Source organism: Symsagittifera roscoffensis, chromosome 5, assembly GCF_963678635.1.
Source record: "Symsagittifera roscoffensis chromosome 5, txSymRosc1.1, whole genome shotgun sequence".
NCBI lineage: Eukaryota > Metazoa > Xenacoelomorpha > Acoela > Convolutidae > Symsagittifera > Symsagittifera roscoffensis.
The window spans coordinates 37418218-37434201 of NC_087066.1; the positions used below are offsets into that span (position 1 = coordinate 37418218).

Sequence of the window (15984 nt, forward strand, 5' to 3'; positions counted from 1 at the left end):
TGATGTATGAAGTAGTATGAAATAGTTAGATAAGCATTTTTTGTCAACCCGGGTAGGATAGTTAAAAATATCCGGAGAAAATAGAAAAGAACAGTTTGAGGCTAGTTTAGATGAAATTGTTTTGTTTCGGCTGTCCTATATCCTGTCTTTCCTAATAATATCTATGCAACAATGTAACTTTTTTTGTTTTCTTTTTTTTCATCGTTTAGTGGGAATATATACTAGAAGACCCCAAAAACAACACTTAAAGCAAACCATTACTTTTATCACTTTTATTTTTTGTAACATGTTTAGAAAAGTAGATAAAAAGTCTGTATTAAAGAATAGTTCGTTTTCTAAGCGTACTTTTAATTTTACTTTTCTTGTGACTTTTTGCGTTTTCAAATAATAAATTGAACTTTTCCATTAAGTATTCATCAATTTTACCTCCTGTTTTCTTAGAGCAATTTGTTTCAAGTTTTTTTCGCCAATGAGGGTAGAACAAATAAAAATTCGTGTTCGAAAATAATCTTGAACTGAATTTAAGTTACGCCATTCACGCTATTCACTTATGGGCTCAAATCCTATTAGTTAGTTTTCCCTTTAGCTTGCTCGTATCAGTTGATTAAAAAAAGAGACGTTTATCCTTTTTGAAAACGAAATCCATAATCATTACCAACAAGAAGCTCTCGTTTCAGTCAGTTTCTTTTAAAAAATATAAAATAAACAGAAAAAATAAATACTGTACAGAAATAGTTCATCAGCTGAATAGTAATTAGATAGCATGCGCTTTCTCTCTCTGCTCTGCTAAACTCTTAATTAAATCCCCCTGACGCTGATTAAAAGCTCTTCTCTGACGTTTTTCACGCCTATACTTCTAAATTCAGTCTCATATTCAAATTTGATTCTCATTGCCTGAAAAGCCCATTGTTCTAATAATCCACTGAGACACTTAATTTTCAAATCATACCTCGGGTAGATTTTGTAATGGATATGGATTACAAGGACAGCTCTGGAAAGGGAGGCAGCAATGGCGGCATATTGGAACTTCTCTCATCTTCAGAAGTGGCACAGGACATACCTCAAATGCCTGACAGTAAGTTACACTATTCGGACCAAAATTAACATCCAAATCCCCCTAAAGCGTTCCCGCACTGACAGACTTGAGGTTGAAATGATTTAAATCAACTTTTCTCCACATAAAGTACTGTATAAAAATTGATTTACGAGATCATTTAGATAGATAAATCGATTTGGATAAAATAGATTTTTACGGCAGAAAAACCATCAATTTTACTGCCTAAAATTTGGATTTGAATCTTTTACTGGGTTTTTTGCAAGGCAGTGAAGTCCATCTAACATGCACCAAAATTTATTTAATGTCGGCTCTCATCGAAACTTCAGTAAGCAACGAAAAGAGTTTTTTTATTGCAACTTATAGCGATTGAGGGAACCTTTTTGAGTTTTGCAAATCTTAGTGCTCTCGTGGTCGAAAAGCAAAATTATGCAGAACTTCTACAATTTTCTTGTTCTTTATCAACGTTCTAGGATCAATTATGTTAAGTATTCGACATATAATTGAACAACTCAATTTAGAACAATTCATTTTTGGTGCAGAAACTTTACAGGTTGGTTATACTCAGTGTTTTTTTTCAGGCTAAACATCAATACGAGAGTCAATTGAAAAGCATATCCTTCAAGTTTACTCCCATGTTTTTTGTTCTTTGATAAACGAGAAGATCTGAATGTAATATGTATAGAATCGGTAATAATTAAATTACAAAAAAAAGAGACAAAGTGGATTTAAATTGATTTAAATCAATTTTATTGTTATGCAAAACCGTTACCAAAATGAAACCAAGAAAATTTGGCAAAAATTGATTTAAAGCAATTAAGATTTGATTAAAATGGTTTTCTAGCTACATCAAACTAAATCAATTTTTGACAGATGCAAATCAGATTTTCTATGTATTTGCTATATTATCGTTATAAAATCGGTTGCAATCATTTCTTGTCAGTATCGGTTTTACACCCTACAGCTATTTCAATCCGAAAAATGTGCAAGTTTTAGTCCAAATTTAAAATAAACAAGAGTGGAAAATCTTAATTTTATCTACTTACCGGAAGAAGGTTGTTAACTTGATTCCAGTCCAAGTTTTCTAGTTTTTTGTACGTTTAGTTTTGATACTTTTGATGGCTTTGTACAAGTAAAATGAAATTAGTGATTTTTGTATAAGCAATAAAGAATAGTAAACGACTATTTCATTCAAAGATCAGGTACGCAAATTCAAAAAAACTATGTTTTTTTTATTTCAAAAAACTTATTAATAAGATGTGAAAGATTTTTTTTTCGGTAAAGCTTTCTAATATTTTTTTAAAATTACTTTAAGATTTTTTGCCGTAGGAAATTGGGCAAAGATCTTTTTTCAACGCCTATAATTTCTCAAATAACAATGCTAAGAAGCTGAAATTTTTAATGAAAGTTTTTGAAAAAAAAACGATGTTAAATTACGCACGGTTGGACACAATTTCAATTAAAACTAGAATGTAGAGTTCATCTACAACTTCAGCTATCTTTTTTTTTACTTAGAAAAAAAATGTTCAAAGCGATTTCCAACTTTCTTAATTTCCAAACAGCACGGATATTCAACTTCTCTACTTGTGTGTCAGAGAGATCCACTAATTTTTTTCTTGATAAAGTTTTTTCTTGGTTAAAGTTTCCGTGATTTTTGCTGGTCACCCAGAACTTTGAACGTCGTTACGAATGCTTTTGTCCTGAAGCTTTTTTAAATTTTCGCTATATCTAGTTACGGTCCGCACTGCGGTTGAATATATTTGAATTTTCGACATGTTGTTCTAAAACTCTTATTTGAATGATAAAAGTCAGGAACCATGATTTTTTTTGCTCAAACATGAACATAAATGAAAATGCAATGAGAATATTAAGAATTTGTTTCATTAAAACCCGCAAAAAGTGGCTAAAGTAGCAACTACTAGGTTGTTGACTAGAAAGTGTACGTGTAGCTGTTTGGAATTATCTCAGCTCCATCTGTTAAAAAAAAAGAGATTTAGGTGCACAGGAAAAAGAGAAACAAAATTTTAAAGTTGTGGCCACTTTAAAAAATCACATATATATCGAAAAACATTTGAGAATAGTATGTCAATTCAAATGCTATTGAAGTTGATTTAGAAAAAAGTAAGTTTTCAATTTTTTCAAAAATTTTATCATTATGTTGGAATAAAAAATATATTACACCAGGAATCACAGTCAATAAATGAAATTTCCTACTACCATTTAAAAAATTCAAAAAATTGTGATCATATCATGACAGGAATAAATTCTTTGCTAAGCATCTTTTGAAGTGATTAATTGGTTGATCTGATATAAGCTTAAATGAGAATTTAAAACTCGATTTTACTGGGATTTAATTTCCCCAATTGTTTAAATTGACAAAAACTCAAAATCTATAAATTTATGGTCTTTCTAATACTCAGCTCAGGGAATAACAATTTTGTTCAACTAGCATATGAGCTGCTCAAAAGTGTTAGTGTATAAGTTAAACAAAATAGTTTGCACAAAAAAGCCATCACAATAAGCACAAAAAACTTTTTTCGAAAATCGAAACAACAAAAAAAAACCATTTAAACCTATTCACAGATTTTTTTCGAACCACATTTTTTATAAAATTTTTCTTTTTTTTAATATTTAGATTTCTGAAATCGGCAGTAGAGAAGCTGTTTCAACCAAAAACGCGGTGAAATTTGAAAAAAATTGGTGAAAATTGCAACAAAATTGCAAAAAACCACAAAAAAATTGGTGAACATAAAATGCGGTGAAAATCCCAAAATACCGTGAAAAATTGCAAAAAAGGTGAACAAAAAACAATTCAAATTAATAAAATACAGCATCAGAATTTGACCAATTTTTGCAGCCTGTAGCGAAAAGCATGGCTTCAATAACCTAAGCTTCCTGTATTTGCAAACTTTTTGTATTTGGAGCTATTTAATCTAAAAAAGCCTACTTCCTGAATCAAAATCACGGATGAAACAATAATTTAATCAAGGTTGTTTATTCCAAGTTTTTTTCAAAAAAGTTTGAAGCTCTTTTATCATTCCAACTATTCCTGAAAAAGCAGTCTGTCGCGACTAATTTTTGAATATTGAACTAATTTGCTGGCGAGTGTCAAGGGACTTGACTGTTGCTTTAAAAAACAATATACACAATTTAAGTCCGATCCAAATGACACTGGGCGCCACTATGAAAGTCCGAAAATTAGTCGCGAGCTTTTCCCGCACAATAAAATTATAGAATTGATTTGATTGTTTAAACATGTTTTTTTCCCAAGAAAATACGGAAACTGACGGCCCCTCTTTGTGCTATGTTAAAATTGCTTACAAAAGGGCAAAATAAAGTGTTAGGAAACGCTTTGGTCAAATATAAACCAGCGGATGTAAAAACAGCTTCCATTAAACACATATATCAGGGACGGATCTAGGATTTTCTTGAGGGGTAGGGTTTCCTTTTAATGTCGACCAAATTGATTTTCCTTGTGCTCTCAAATCTTGACTTATTTTTCTGCGTTGCAGGCAAAATGTTGAAAACGAACAGCCCAAAAAAGACAATTTTCAGGTTTTTGTGAAAGATTTGCTAATTTTATATATTTTTTTGGATATTCAGATCTTTTTCATGATTTCAATTATGTTATACTGCAAGGGTAATTCACTGTCAGGAGACTAATTTTGAAGATTACCTCTTGTGATCCTCAGATGAAGCCTTTTTAGGCCTCTAAGTAAGGAAAGAAATTGATGAACAGAATTCATTGAAAGAAGGGGCGTGGCAGATAGTGTCGGAGCCATAGGAAGAGAAACAGGAGGAGGAAGTTCAGACTTTTCTTTCATTTTTATTACCACAAAAAACTATCTGAAACAGCGCGACTTTTCCTCAAAGAGGTGGTATAAAAAAGTTGAATCAATTTAAATCGATAATTGTCTACCAACGCTCATCACTTCCTAAAAAACTATTCCTTCTAAAATTTGAACAAAAAATTGACCGACAGTGCGCTTATGACTCAGAGTTTGCATTTATGACAGATAAAAACAACGGACAAAAATTTTGGTGATCTCAGTTAAAAAATGAAGTAATTACATCATAATAACAAAAGACATGCGACAGAACAATCATCAGGCAATTAAAAAAAGTTACAAAGACAGGTTTTTATTTAAGTCAAGGTAAACCAGTGAAAAAACTTCATTGCAGTTATTTATATTTGGTTTGATTTCCTAATTATGAATGTGAAAATATAAAAGAAACAAACGCAAAGAGGGGCGGATTTAGGAGGGGGAGAAGCCCCTCTCCCCCTTAGGAATTCGACCCCTGCCGACCCAAAGGGTCGCCCCTTTGTACTATTTTAAGATAACCATATTTAGTGACTAACCCCAAAATTTTTCTTTTTTTGGCTCTAAAATGCTTTCTTGACCTCTTTTTTTTTTAAATTTGCCTGCGGCGCCCAAAATGTTTGCCAAAACAGGGCTTTTTAATCCTTTGGGAGACCTCGGGAAATCAGTTAGATCAACCTAAAAAAAAGGTCAACAAAAATTTCGAAACCCCCTCGAGAAACTCCTAGATCGGACCCTGAACGCGGTCAGCCCCTGTACTCAAGTTTTTTTTTTAAATACCCTCTCCCTCGAGAAAGTCCTAGATCCGCCTCTGACATTTGCCGAGAAATAAAGAGTCAAAATTTAGTTGTTCTGTAAGAGTAAATTGATAGATTAGTTGTTTAGATACTTAGTTCCAATTTAATATTTATTAGTCAATCTTTGACCAAGAGAATATAGAGTTGAGGATGAGAATAAATAACATCTAGCAAACGATGTAGCAAAGCAATAGAGTGACCACGCACAGCGTGGCACTCAGTATAGGCCATACCAGTGACTTTGAATAGCACTAGTAATAAATCTGCGGCATAGCTGCAAAAGACAAGTTATAAGCGAGGTACCGAAGGTCGGCTCATGACATTCCCCGCGGGAGAGAAAAATTTTGAAAATCAGTTCAAAATTTTTGTTATAACAAATAAACTGCACCCAAATGAGCATTAGATAGATAGCACCCCTATCCCTCATAAATGCAAGGTGGCAAAGAATTTAGAGCATAGAAAGTTTGATAGATTTTTGTATAGTTTGATATGTAAATAATAGTCAATCGCCATCTTGAGTTTTGTTGACAAATGAGGAAGAGGACGCCTCCAAAAAGGTCAATTGAGTTCGATCACGAATGAGCGGTTTTCTTGGCAAATGCGAGAACGGTAAGGCGCTCCCTGAGGGTAAATTTTGAACCTCCTCCTCCACTAGTTTCTCTTCTTCCACTAATTTAACAGAGTGACGTAAAGGATCGCCAAAGATTTTCGTAGACTTCTTGCTACGTGATGAGGTCCTTACAACCTCCGATTCGTCCACTACTGGCTGAGCGGGGAGAGACAGCTAAGGATACGAAGAGTGTGGTTCGGAAAACGCGTCTTGTGAGGGTGGAGCGAAACTCTCCGGAGAAACACCATCTGGCGACAGAAACTCAGTCCGAGGATCCGCTAGGCCAGAATTAGTAGATTGGTTGACAGGCGGCGAGAGGACGACACTATCCATGTTAGACTGGCGGGGGGTAATAGTCGTGTTGGCAAACGTAACAGGCGGCAAATCATCCTGAAGTTTAGGCCGTTTCTCTAACCACTTCTAGAGGATTTGACCCAGAAGAGCCCTCGCTAGATGAATCAGCGGTGAGGTCCACCACCATCGAGTGGTATAAACTAGGGTCGTCTGGACATTTCTCCAACAGCGTTGGTTGAGAGCGATTAGCTGGCCTTTTGCCCACACTGAGGGAAGTCGATCCTGGTGTTTGAAGACGATCACCTAGTGTGTTTTGGCTAGCTGAAATGTTATAACAAAAATTAGGCTTAAGGCAAACATGGTTTTTACGATAGACTTTCCCTTTGTCAGTAACTTAAGTGTGATCGGTAATCTGAGTAATCTTGAATTTAGCAGTCTTATAAAGAGGTTTGCCGGACTGACGATCTATAATTTTCCTAAAGACTCTAACTCGACTAAGATCGGATAAGAGAAGGTTTTCCAATTTACTTGTTTTAGTCGAGCGACGGGGTTGTAGAGTTGGTAATCGACGGGAACTAGCTTGAGCGCCTGGGGGCGTTGAACCAGACCTACCCTCCGAAAAACGAAGTGTGTTACGGGAAAGACCCGTCTTTAGAGAATGCGCAAGATCCGAATGACGACTCTACAACACTTTGAGGACTCGCTTTCCCCCATCCGGTGGGAGGTTCCGCTTAAACTGCGTCCACTTATTGGCCGCCCGAGCGAGTTCAGCTAGAGCCTTGTAAGGCTCACTCTCAGCCACATTACCCTCCAGAGAAAACATCGACTTGAATCGTGGAGCAATCGGAGGGCTGGAACTTCATCTAGGCACCACTTAGCGCCATCCCTGCTGTAGTCCTGGCTAGCAATCTGTTCCGGCGTAAGAAGGTTTTGTTCGAGTCTTTGTGCTGAAGTATCAGAATAAACAACATTATGATAAGCTTGGGACCATTCAGAATTTGGCTTACGTCCAAAATGTAACTCGAAAGGCAATTTTTTGAGCACAGAATGATTACTCTTGCGAATGTCTTCAATTATCTGCTAAATCGTCTCCTTAGAATTACCAAAATTAGGATCAAATTAAGCAGTGCCCAGTTTTCGCTTTATAGTCTGTATCGAACGTTCAACTAAACCAGAGACTCAACAGGTTAAAGAATATGTCTATTACCCCTACTAGAACAAAATTGTTGTACTAAATCTTTCTTAAACCCAGAACCATGATCAGTCCTGATAGATTGAGGTATACCATGAATATGTATGTAAGATTCGAGGAATTTTGTAACCTTCTTAGCCCCAGTAGTTTTGGTAATGAGAACAGAAGGAAATCGGCCACCAAATGTATTCGAAGGCTGACATCTTGTCCTGGGTGAGAGCAATGAAGGCGAGCAAGAACAGCTTGTCTCAAAGCTTCGGGAATTGCCAATTAGTTGTCAATGATCACGCAGTTATTGACTACCGCCGCCTTGGGCCAGAATTGAGCCAAATAAGCCCGGAGTTTATTGAAGGTAGTGACATCCTTGTTGACAATAGCACGTTTCTTAGGACCCAGAAAACAATCCTCCTCCGTAATTTCGGCTAAGAGATCAGCATCAAACAGGCCTGGCAGTCCCACGATGTCTTTCTTGGATTTCGAGAGGATCGGCTTACCGCCGTTAACTGTAAAGACCCCAATCTTAGCGGCTGTGTGGACCTTTCCAGGTCTAGATAAACGGCACCTTCTCAGAGCCTCCAACAGCTGATTATGTCCCTCCTTTCTTCGAGTTTTGGCTGCTCGCTCACGGGTTCGATTGTGTTGACGGATTTGATCCATACAAGAGATTCGACCTAACTGTCGAGATCTTATTGGGGGACGCGGGCTTGGACGTCTGAAATTCGATGAGTTCAGAGAAAAATTTTCCACGAATGTGAGGAGGTCAGTTTGTTCCGCCGTCGAGTTGAGTATCGTCTGTGAGTCAATGGGATGAACTTGAGTCGAATTTAGATCGTCGGCAGTGAGTAGTTGGTTAGTATCTGGTGGTAGAATCGGGTCCGGCAAATTCATACTTTGATGGTGAGATTGGAAAAGATGAGATGTTGAGAGAAAAGAGGTTTGACTGTTTTGAATAGATCCATGTCGGAGACAATGATCTATAGTGAGAGAAACCGGTCTACGATTTTTAAATTGCATAGCCGTTTCTGATTGGTTAACACTCTCAGAGCATATCTCGACGCCCTCTATCGGTGAGAAACTTGAAACACGTATTTGCATAAGTGATTTGATTGTCTGACAGATCGAATTAATTTTAAGTCGCCCCCTGCCGGAGAAATCTTAGATGAAGGCAAGGAAAATTTCCGTGTTGGAAGATCAACGCCCTCTTGCGACGAAGGACAAAACCCATCCCTCGAATTATACAAGCTAAATGAGTTCATGAATGTTAAGGCCGAATTAAAAGCCTCAATGGACTTGACGACAAAAAGTTCATCATAATTAGAGGGAGCAGGAGCAGAAAATGTAGGGTAGCGAGATAATTAATCCACAATACCCAGAGTAACCCCTGGGACGTGAATAACCTCGAAATCAAAAGGTAATAAACGATCCGCCCAACGAGAAAGACGGGATTGGTATGACTTATTATTATAATTTTCATTCAATGCCGAAATAATGGCTTTATGATCCGTCAACACTTGAAAACTATTACCCAACAAATACGTACGGAAGTGTTCACAAGCCCAAACGATCGCTAACAATTCCAATTTGTTTGTACTATACTTCGCCTCTGCATTAATAAGAAAACGCGAAGCAAACGCAGTTGGGGCCCAAACTCGCGGTTCGATTTCCTGCTCGAGACAAGCTCGTAGCCCGTTATGGCTAGCGTCTTATTTTACCCGAGAGTTTTTTGAAGAATCGTAATGAAATAAACTAGGAATTTTAGCCACCAAATTGATTATCCTTTGAAGGCACTATCTTGTTCCTCTCCCCACAGAAACGACTGCTTATTACATGCCTTTAAAGATTGTCGAAAATTATTCAACGTTCCCATAAATGAGCGGAGCTGTTTCAAAGTTCTTGGGGGCTTGAGTGATTGGATCGCATCTGTTTTTGAAAATTTTGGAGAATAATCGTCCTCATTAATATCATAACCTAACCAAGTTAACTGGTTAACAGGAAATTCACACAGAACGCTTTTCTACTATATTTTTTGAGGTCCATAAAATGATGAAGACATTTTCATTTAGAAGATGATTGCAAGAAAAGATGATTTCTCTGTAAGATACCTGTAGTGCTAGAAAACCATGACAAAATTTTGAGCAATTTTTTAAAGTTAATAAATAATTTTATAAAGCTAGCTCAGTTAATATATTTTTAGCAAAAAAACGTCCTAAAAACTCTAAAACTGCTGATAAATAGAAAAATGGATTTGATTTCTTTTAACTTTCGTCTTCTTTCTCAAACTTTCTCTTTAAATAGTCTCAGACTCGTGACTTATTTTTGATCTAATACGTAGATAAGACTATGTATTCAATCAAACACAAGACACGAATATGTGCCTGATTGCACTGAAGTATGACTTCCAAAGTGCAGGAGACCAATTCTCGAGCAACAGTTAAAAAGAACAAACTTTCTGTGTCTTTTCTCAAATCAATTCAACAATTCAACAATTCCTGTTTTGATTTCAAAAAATACATTCAAAATTTATTTCAACGAAAACCTGTTTTCAAAAATCAATTGAATAGATAAAGATCGTTGGTTTTTATAATCCGTCTTCGGTCGACTTTTTAGACAGTTTTGTTAAATGAAATAGTTCTAACTCACTTTTTTGAAGGCCAACCCAATTCGCATATTTGTAGCTTGATTTTCGATTCTGTCTTTCAATATAAATCTAGACCAAGATTTTACAAATCTCTAAACTTCCTCATTATTTTTGGCCTTAAGTAACAATCAAACAGAAAATATAAACCTCAATGCCACAGCTCATGTGATTCAAAATTTGAACGTTGACTCGTAAATTTGAATGCTAAAACTAACAAGACTGCTCGTATAAGGGCGCATCTCTGAATGTTCCGACTGCTTTTTAAGGTCTATGGAGAAGTTATGACATGAAAAAATTAAATGTAAAAAATACAATAACATTTTTTTTTATTTTGTGAATTTTTGTATAAACATCCTCCCACACGCCATATTAAGTACAAAGTGATAAACTTAGCTCCTATTAACAAATCAATTATGGCATATAAGCTTCGTTGAACTAATTTGGAACGATTTATTATTCGGATTTAGTCTCCGCTTACGCGTTAATAGCGCGAAATATATCGCCCGTTAATTGTCCCAAACTGGCCAAAAGGGCAATCTTTAAACCACCATAACTTTACGAAAAATGCTCACAGCTGAAATATCTTTTCAAATTTAAGCTCAGGACAACAATAGCTTTAGAATAGTTTAAAAAATACGTCAAAAATGGCTAGTTAAAAAGTCGAAACTTGTCTGAAGAAAAAAAACACGGATCACAAATATTCCGTTTCACAAAGAAAACTCAGATTTTATTTTTCTTCCGTTTTATCAGATTCAATTTCATTTTTCTTGATAATACTGCTTCATAGACCTTTGAAGGAAGTTGGAACATTCAGGACTTTGCCCTGATACGAGCAGCCTCGTTCTAAATATATCTATGATTGAAGTTACAAAAATTTCCAATTCACTTCTTTGAAGACAAATCAAGTCGCATTTCGCATGTATTTAGCCTTGTCTTCCATTCTGCTCTGCAGTTTGATTCTAGACCAAAGATATACAGTTAAACATAAATTTTAATTTTTTGGCCTTAAGTAGCAATCAAGTAGAAGTTATAAACCTGAATGCCATGGCTCATATCATTAAAAAAATAAACGGACATTTCAAAAACATTAAAAGCTCATATTTTAAACTTCTATTCCGTCTCTCATCAGTCTTTAAATGAAGTCATCAGTCACTTTTAAAGAGTGTCTACTTAGTATGCTTCCCATTTTTGTTGGATTTTGGCTTCCGTTTTCGAGTTTTATTTTTTTTGCTTGATATAATTTCATTATTTTGTACTGTAAATTTTGCTTTAGTTTTTTTTGTATCCAGAAAAACTTTGCCTTTCTTACCAGAACTTTTGCCAAAAATTGTTCAACGATAAATTTTCTTTTGAGATATGTTTTTGTGATAAACTGTGATGAGCTGAACAATATATTTTTCTCCTGTAATTTTTTCTTGTAAAACTTTGTGCGTTCAAAAATGGTGGAAGGGACCAAAAGGAGATAATTGAAGCAGGATATTCCTAAAACGCGTAACCGGCGAGTAATTTCGGCTCAGAAGCAATAATTGATCCAAGTTAAGAGGTGTTAGTAGATGCGACAAAAACAGTTTATATCATCAAGGTTTTGGAAAAAGGCGCGCTATTTAGCAATAATCTATTAAAGCGTGAAGTAAAAGGCCAAAAATCTGGCTCAGCACACATTCCAGTTTGAATTGAGACACACAACTTTGTTCAATTATTTTTTTAATAAATGAAAAACAAATCACTTTGTAGTTGACTTTGCGTGGGCGAAGAAGAATAGGTAAAATTGAAACAACAGATATTTTTGAGTTTCAGATGCCTCAGAGAGCAGTTCGAACATTCCAATTTTTACTAAAGCAAAATCGGTTCAATTAAGCGTTACTAATTGAAAAAAAATAGCTTTTGAACTTGCAGTTCTGAGGCAGAACTGCATCAAAAAAGCTACAATCTGCTATTGTTGTTTTTTGTTTTGTAATCAAAAACTGAAATCACAACACCCTCCGCAAAGAGCAGTCGAAACTTTCTTCATTCAGGGCGCCGCCTTGATTTGAGAAATCATGCTTACTTATAATTATCAATACAGAAAAATTTTCGCTTTTTCAAAAAAAGCACATTTACTGTGAGGTAGCCATTTAAGTTGAACCATTTGTTTATTAATGATGAAAAACTAATCTTAAAAAGTATACCAAAATAAAACTGTTGTCTAAAATTTAGTTTCAAAAGGTTTAAACACTGTTTATGAGGCGTTTCGATCTGTCTACATTTTCATTTCGATCAAATATAAAAAAATCTAGTTAATTTATTCAAGGAAGATATTTTTTGATTTTTCCACTCTTGAATTTATTTTCAACGCTTTTATAGTTTTTTCTATTTGCTTTCGTAGAGACTTTCGGAACTTCTTTAAGGAAGTTGTGGTTTCAAAAGGTAAATTTTGTATTTAATTTCAGGTAAATGAAGCATTTGTTTTGCTGGGTAAAAAATTGGATTATAAGTTACCAAGAGAAGAATTTGAACGGAAAGAAACAAATGTATGTATTGTGTGAAGCCCGTTTTGATACCATTATACATTGAAAAACGCCTTCTCAAAAAAACCAGTTGTCTTGAAAAAAGGATGGTGTTTTGCAAAGGAAACTCGGCCTAATTTTTCGTCTTCAAATTTATTAAAAATTTGTCAATTACGTCATCAAACTTTGCATTGTTTGCTATAACTCAAGAACAGAATTTTTATCGAGTATTTTTTTGTCCGAGATCTAGGGGATTTATTACTTTGTAAATGGGATTAATTAAATTTTAAAAATCATTATCGTTTCAACCTTTGAGACCAAATTGCTATGCTGGTGGTAGCCAGAAAAAAATTTTTGGTATTATTTTATGGGGACACATTTTTTTATTATAAAGAGACGTTATTTTTTATACAATTAATGTTTTGAAACGTGTTTCTTTAGAAGGTTTATTCCAAAAAAGAGTTGCTGCGAGGTGAAATTTTCATCTGAGTTTTTCCATCTGGAAAATCAAGAATCTCGAATTATCTCGCTCATTTTTTACCGTATTTTCAATTATAAAAATCATTTCTGCAATCATGCAACCATCAAATTTTAAAAGTAAATTTACAAACCTGATATTTGAGCCTCATAATTTTACCTTATAGCTGTAATTTATAAATTTTATAAAAAATTTTAACCGCCGAAATAGAATTTTGAATTTTTTATAGCCATTATAATCATAAAAAGTATTAAGGAATTTATAATCTTTTATTTTTCATTATACATTTTGTAAAAAATCTGTTATATTATCGTTATAATAAAAAATCATTTGTTTGCAAAACTGATACCAAACCGAAATTAAATCGTGGATCCGGAAACGCCAATTTTTAGTCGCGCTGGTTGTGCCATTTTTTTCATATCACGCCGTTTTCGTCGGCTTTTTGGTCCGCGCGGGTCGAATTGTTTTTTTCATCGAGTCGTTCTTGGTTCGCCAAGTTTTGTTAGCGCCGATCTAGAACTTTGCCAAAAATAGACCGTTCGGGTTTTTTCGTAAGTCGTGTAAACTGTACAAATTGAAGTAAATATGTTGTATTTTGATATCAGTAAAAAACATCATAATAGGGAAACGATGATTGTTACAATTATACTGCATTATACTTGATAATAATGGATTATAGTATTGAAAAATTGTTCGAAAATTCAAATTTAGTTGATTAAAACGGATTTTGCACTTCAATGAGAGCAAAACTTTAATTTGTCGTCAACTGATTGTAATCGATTATTATTATTCTTATAGTACTTCAAAACAAACGGTGTACAAAAACGGCATAAAATTGAACATGACTTCCCTTTTTTAAATTGCGAGTTGCTTCAAAATCAACAGATAAAACAAGTCAAAACGACATTGTTTTAATTGTTGAATAGCAAAATTATCCAAATAGCAGAGTTTTTGTCCACTTATAAGATTAAGTTGAAAATTTTTTTCAGCAAAAACAGAGAGCGCCAATTTTTCTTCGAATCTACTCACGTGTAACCAAATGAGTCCTAAAGTGCCAAGCATATACAGTCTTTCTACTCTGATACAAAAAGTTTAAGCATAAAACTATCTAGATTAAATTTAGATCTACTTTAGCTTGAAAAATTTTAAATTGACTCAAATACATTTTTTTCAGTATCAAGTTTCTTTTATTAGGGGGATTAAAATGGATTTATAGCAGAATAAATAGTTTTTCTGTACTATTCGATTTCATCAGTTTTGAATTTGTGTTGTAATTATTCGTTTCAATCATTTTTCATTTTTCATTCAAAATGTCCGGTAGAATAATAAAAAACCAAACGTTTTTTTCTCGTTATAAACAGAGTTTTGAAAATTACATTATTTTAGTTATAAAAAGTTATACTAATGCTTTCGATTGCATTGTTTTGACAAAAATCCAATTGGCAGTCTGAAATCATGCATCCAGTTCAAATTGACGGTTTAGAGTAGCTAAAATGTTTAAGAGTTATCAAGAAATAAAATTTTTGATATATTTCCGGATTAAAAAGCTCACTTATTGTTCCGACCATTTGAAATGGAATAGAAATTTGTATTCGGGTGTTTTCGTTTTTTTGTTTAATACGCAAAATCTGGAGCCAAAAATAATCATCGGAATAGGTCGAGTGATAAATCAGTTAAAGCACTTTCAGTCGTGACTCGAAATACTTTTCAAAACTTTGAAAAATCTTCGATTTAATTGCTTGTTTTTGAGCTCAAAAGATGATTTATATCGACCATTTCTCAATTTATTTCATAAGATTTTTGTTTGAATTGACTTGAAATAGATTTGTTAATACAAAAATTGATCTGCTCAAAAGTTTTTAAAAATGGACTTTGTCAAGATTCGGTTAGATTTTAGTGAATAGAAATCCATCCAATTTGATTTAAATCTTTTTTTAGACACTTAAATGGATTCAAGGTTATAAATAAAGATCGACTTAAGTGTATTCAAAATCCATTTCAGTTCCTAAATTGTACCTTGTTAATTGATTTGGATTGATGTAAAATCGATTTAAAATCAGTTTAGATCGTTCCGAAATCGATTTTGTCAGTGCGGATTTGTTGATGACAATTTGTTGAACCAGCCACTCTTTAGATCTCCTGTCCGTGATTTACCTTGTCCAGTATACTTGCAAAAATTTAGTCGAGATATTGGAGAGATTGGAGCTGACGCAAAAACTGATGATCTTTCTTTTTTCAGAAAAGAGTTATTTGAAATTGACCATCACTCAAGTATGACCATCGGACGTTTGTACCTAACAGGAGAAACATTTCCATCGACCCAATTGTTTATCTTTCAATTATCATCCAATCTGGTTTTTCATTGACAAAAAGTTTAGAAAAGTTGGAATCCAAATGAAAATTTGAAGAATTGATGTTTTTGAAGACTTGAAGTTTTTTTTTGAATTTTTGTTTTTAATAACGGAGTGTTGAAACAATGTTCACTTTTTATTTATGGTTTTGTTAATACTTATTAGCTTATCAGCTTATCAGCTTGAATATAGCTTCGACATTTCATTCAGTAAACAAAAATTTTTCCAAACTGACATGCAACTCTAATAAATAAACTCCACCA

At 34.2% G+C, this 15984-nt stretch overlaps 1 protein-coding gene across 1 annotated transcript in view; it reads left to right on the top strand.

The window, feature by feature from the left end:
- The first annotated feature begins 605 nt into the window (after positions 1-605).
- Positions 606-15984, top strand: part of LOC134846468 (uncharacterized) — an 85781-nt gene continuing 70402 nt past the window's right edge. The window contains exon 1 of the mRNA XM_063863839.1: positions 606-1075. Coding sequence (XP_063719909.1) covers positions 967-1075 — 109 coding nt within the window. The 5' untranslated portion in view covers positions 606-966. The remainder of the gene's footprint in view (positions 1076-15984) is intronic.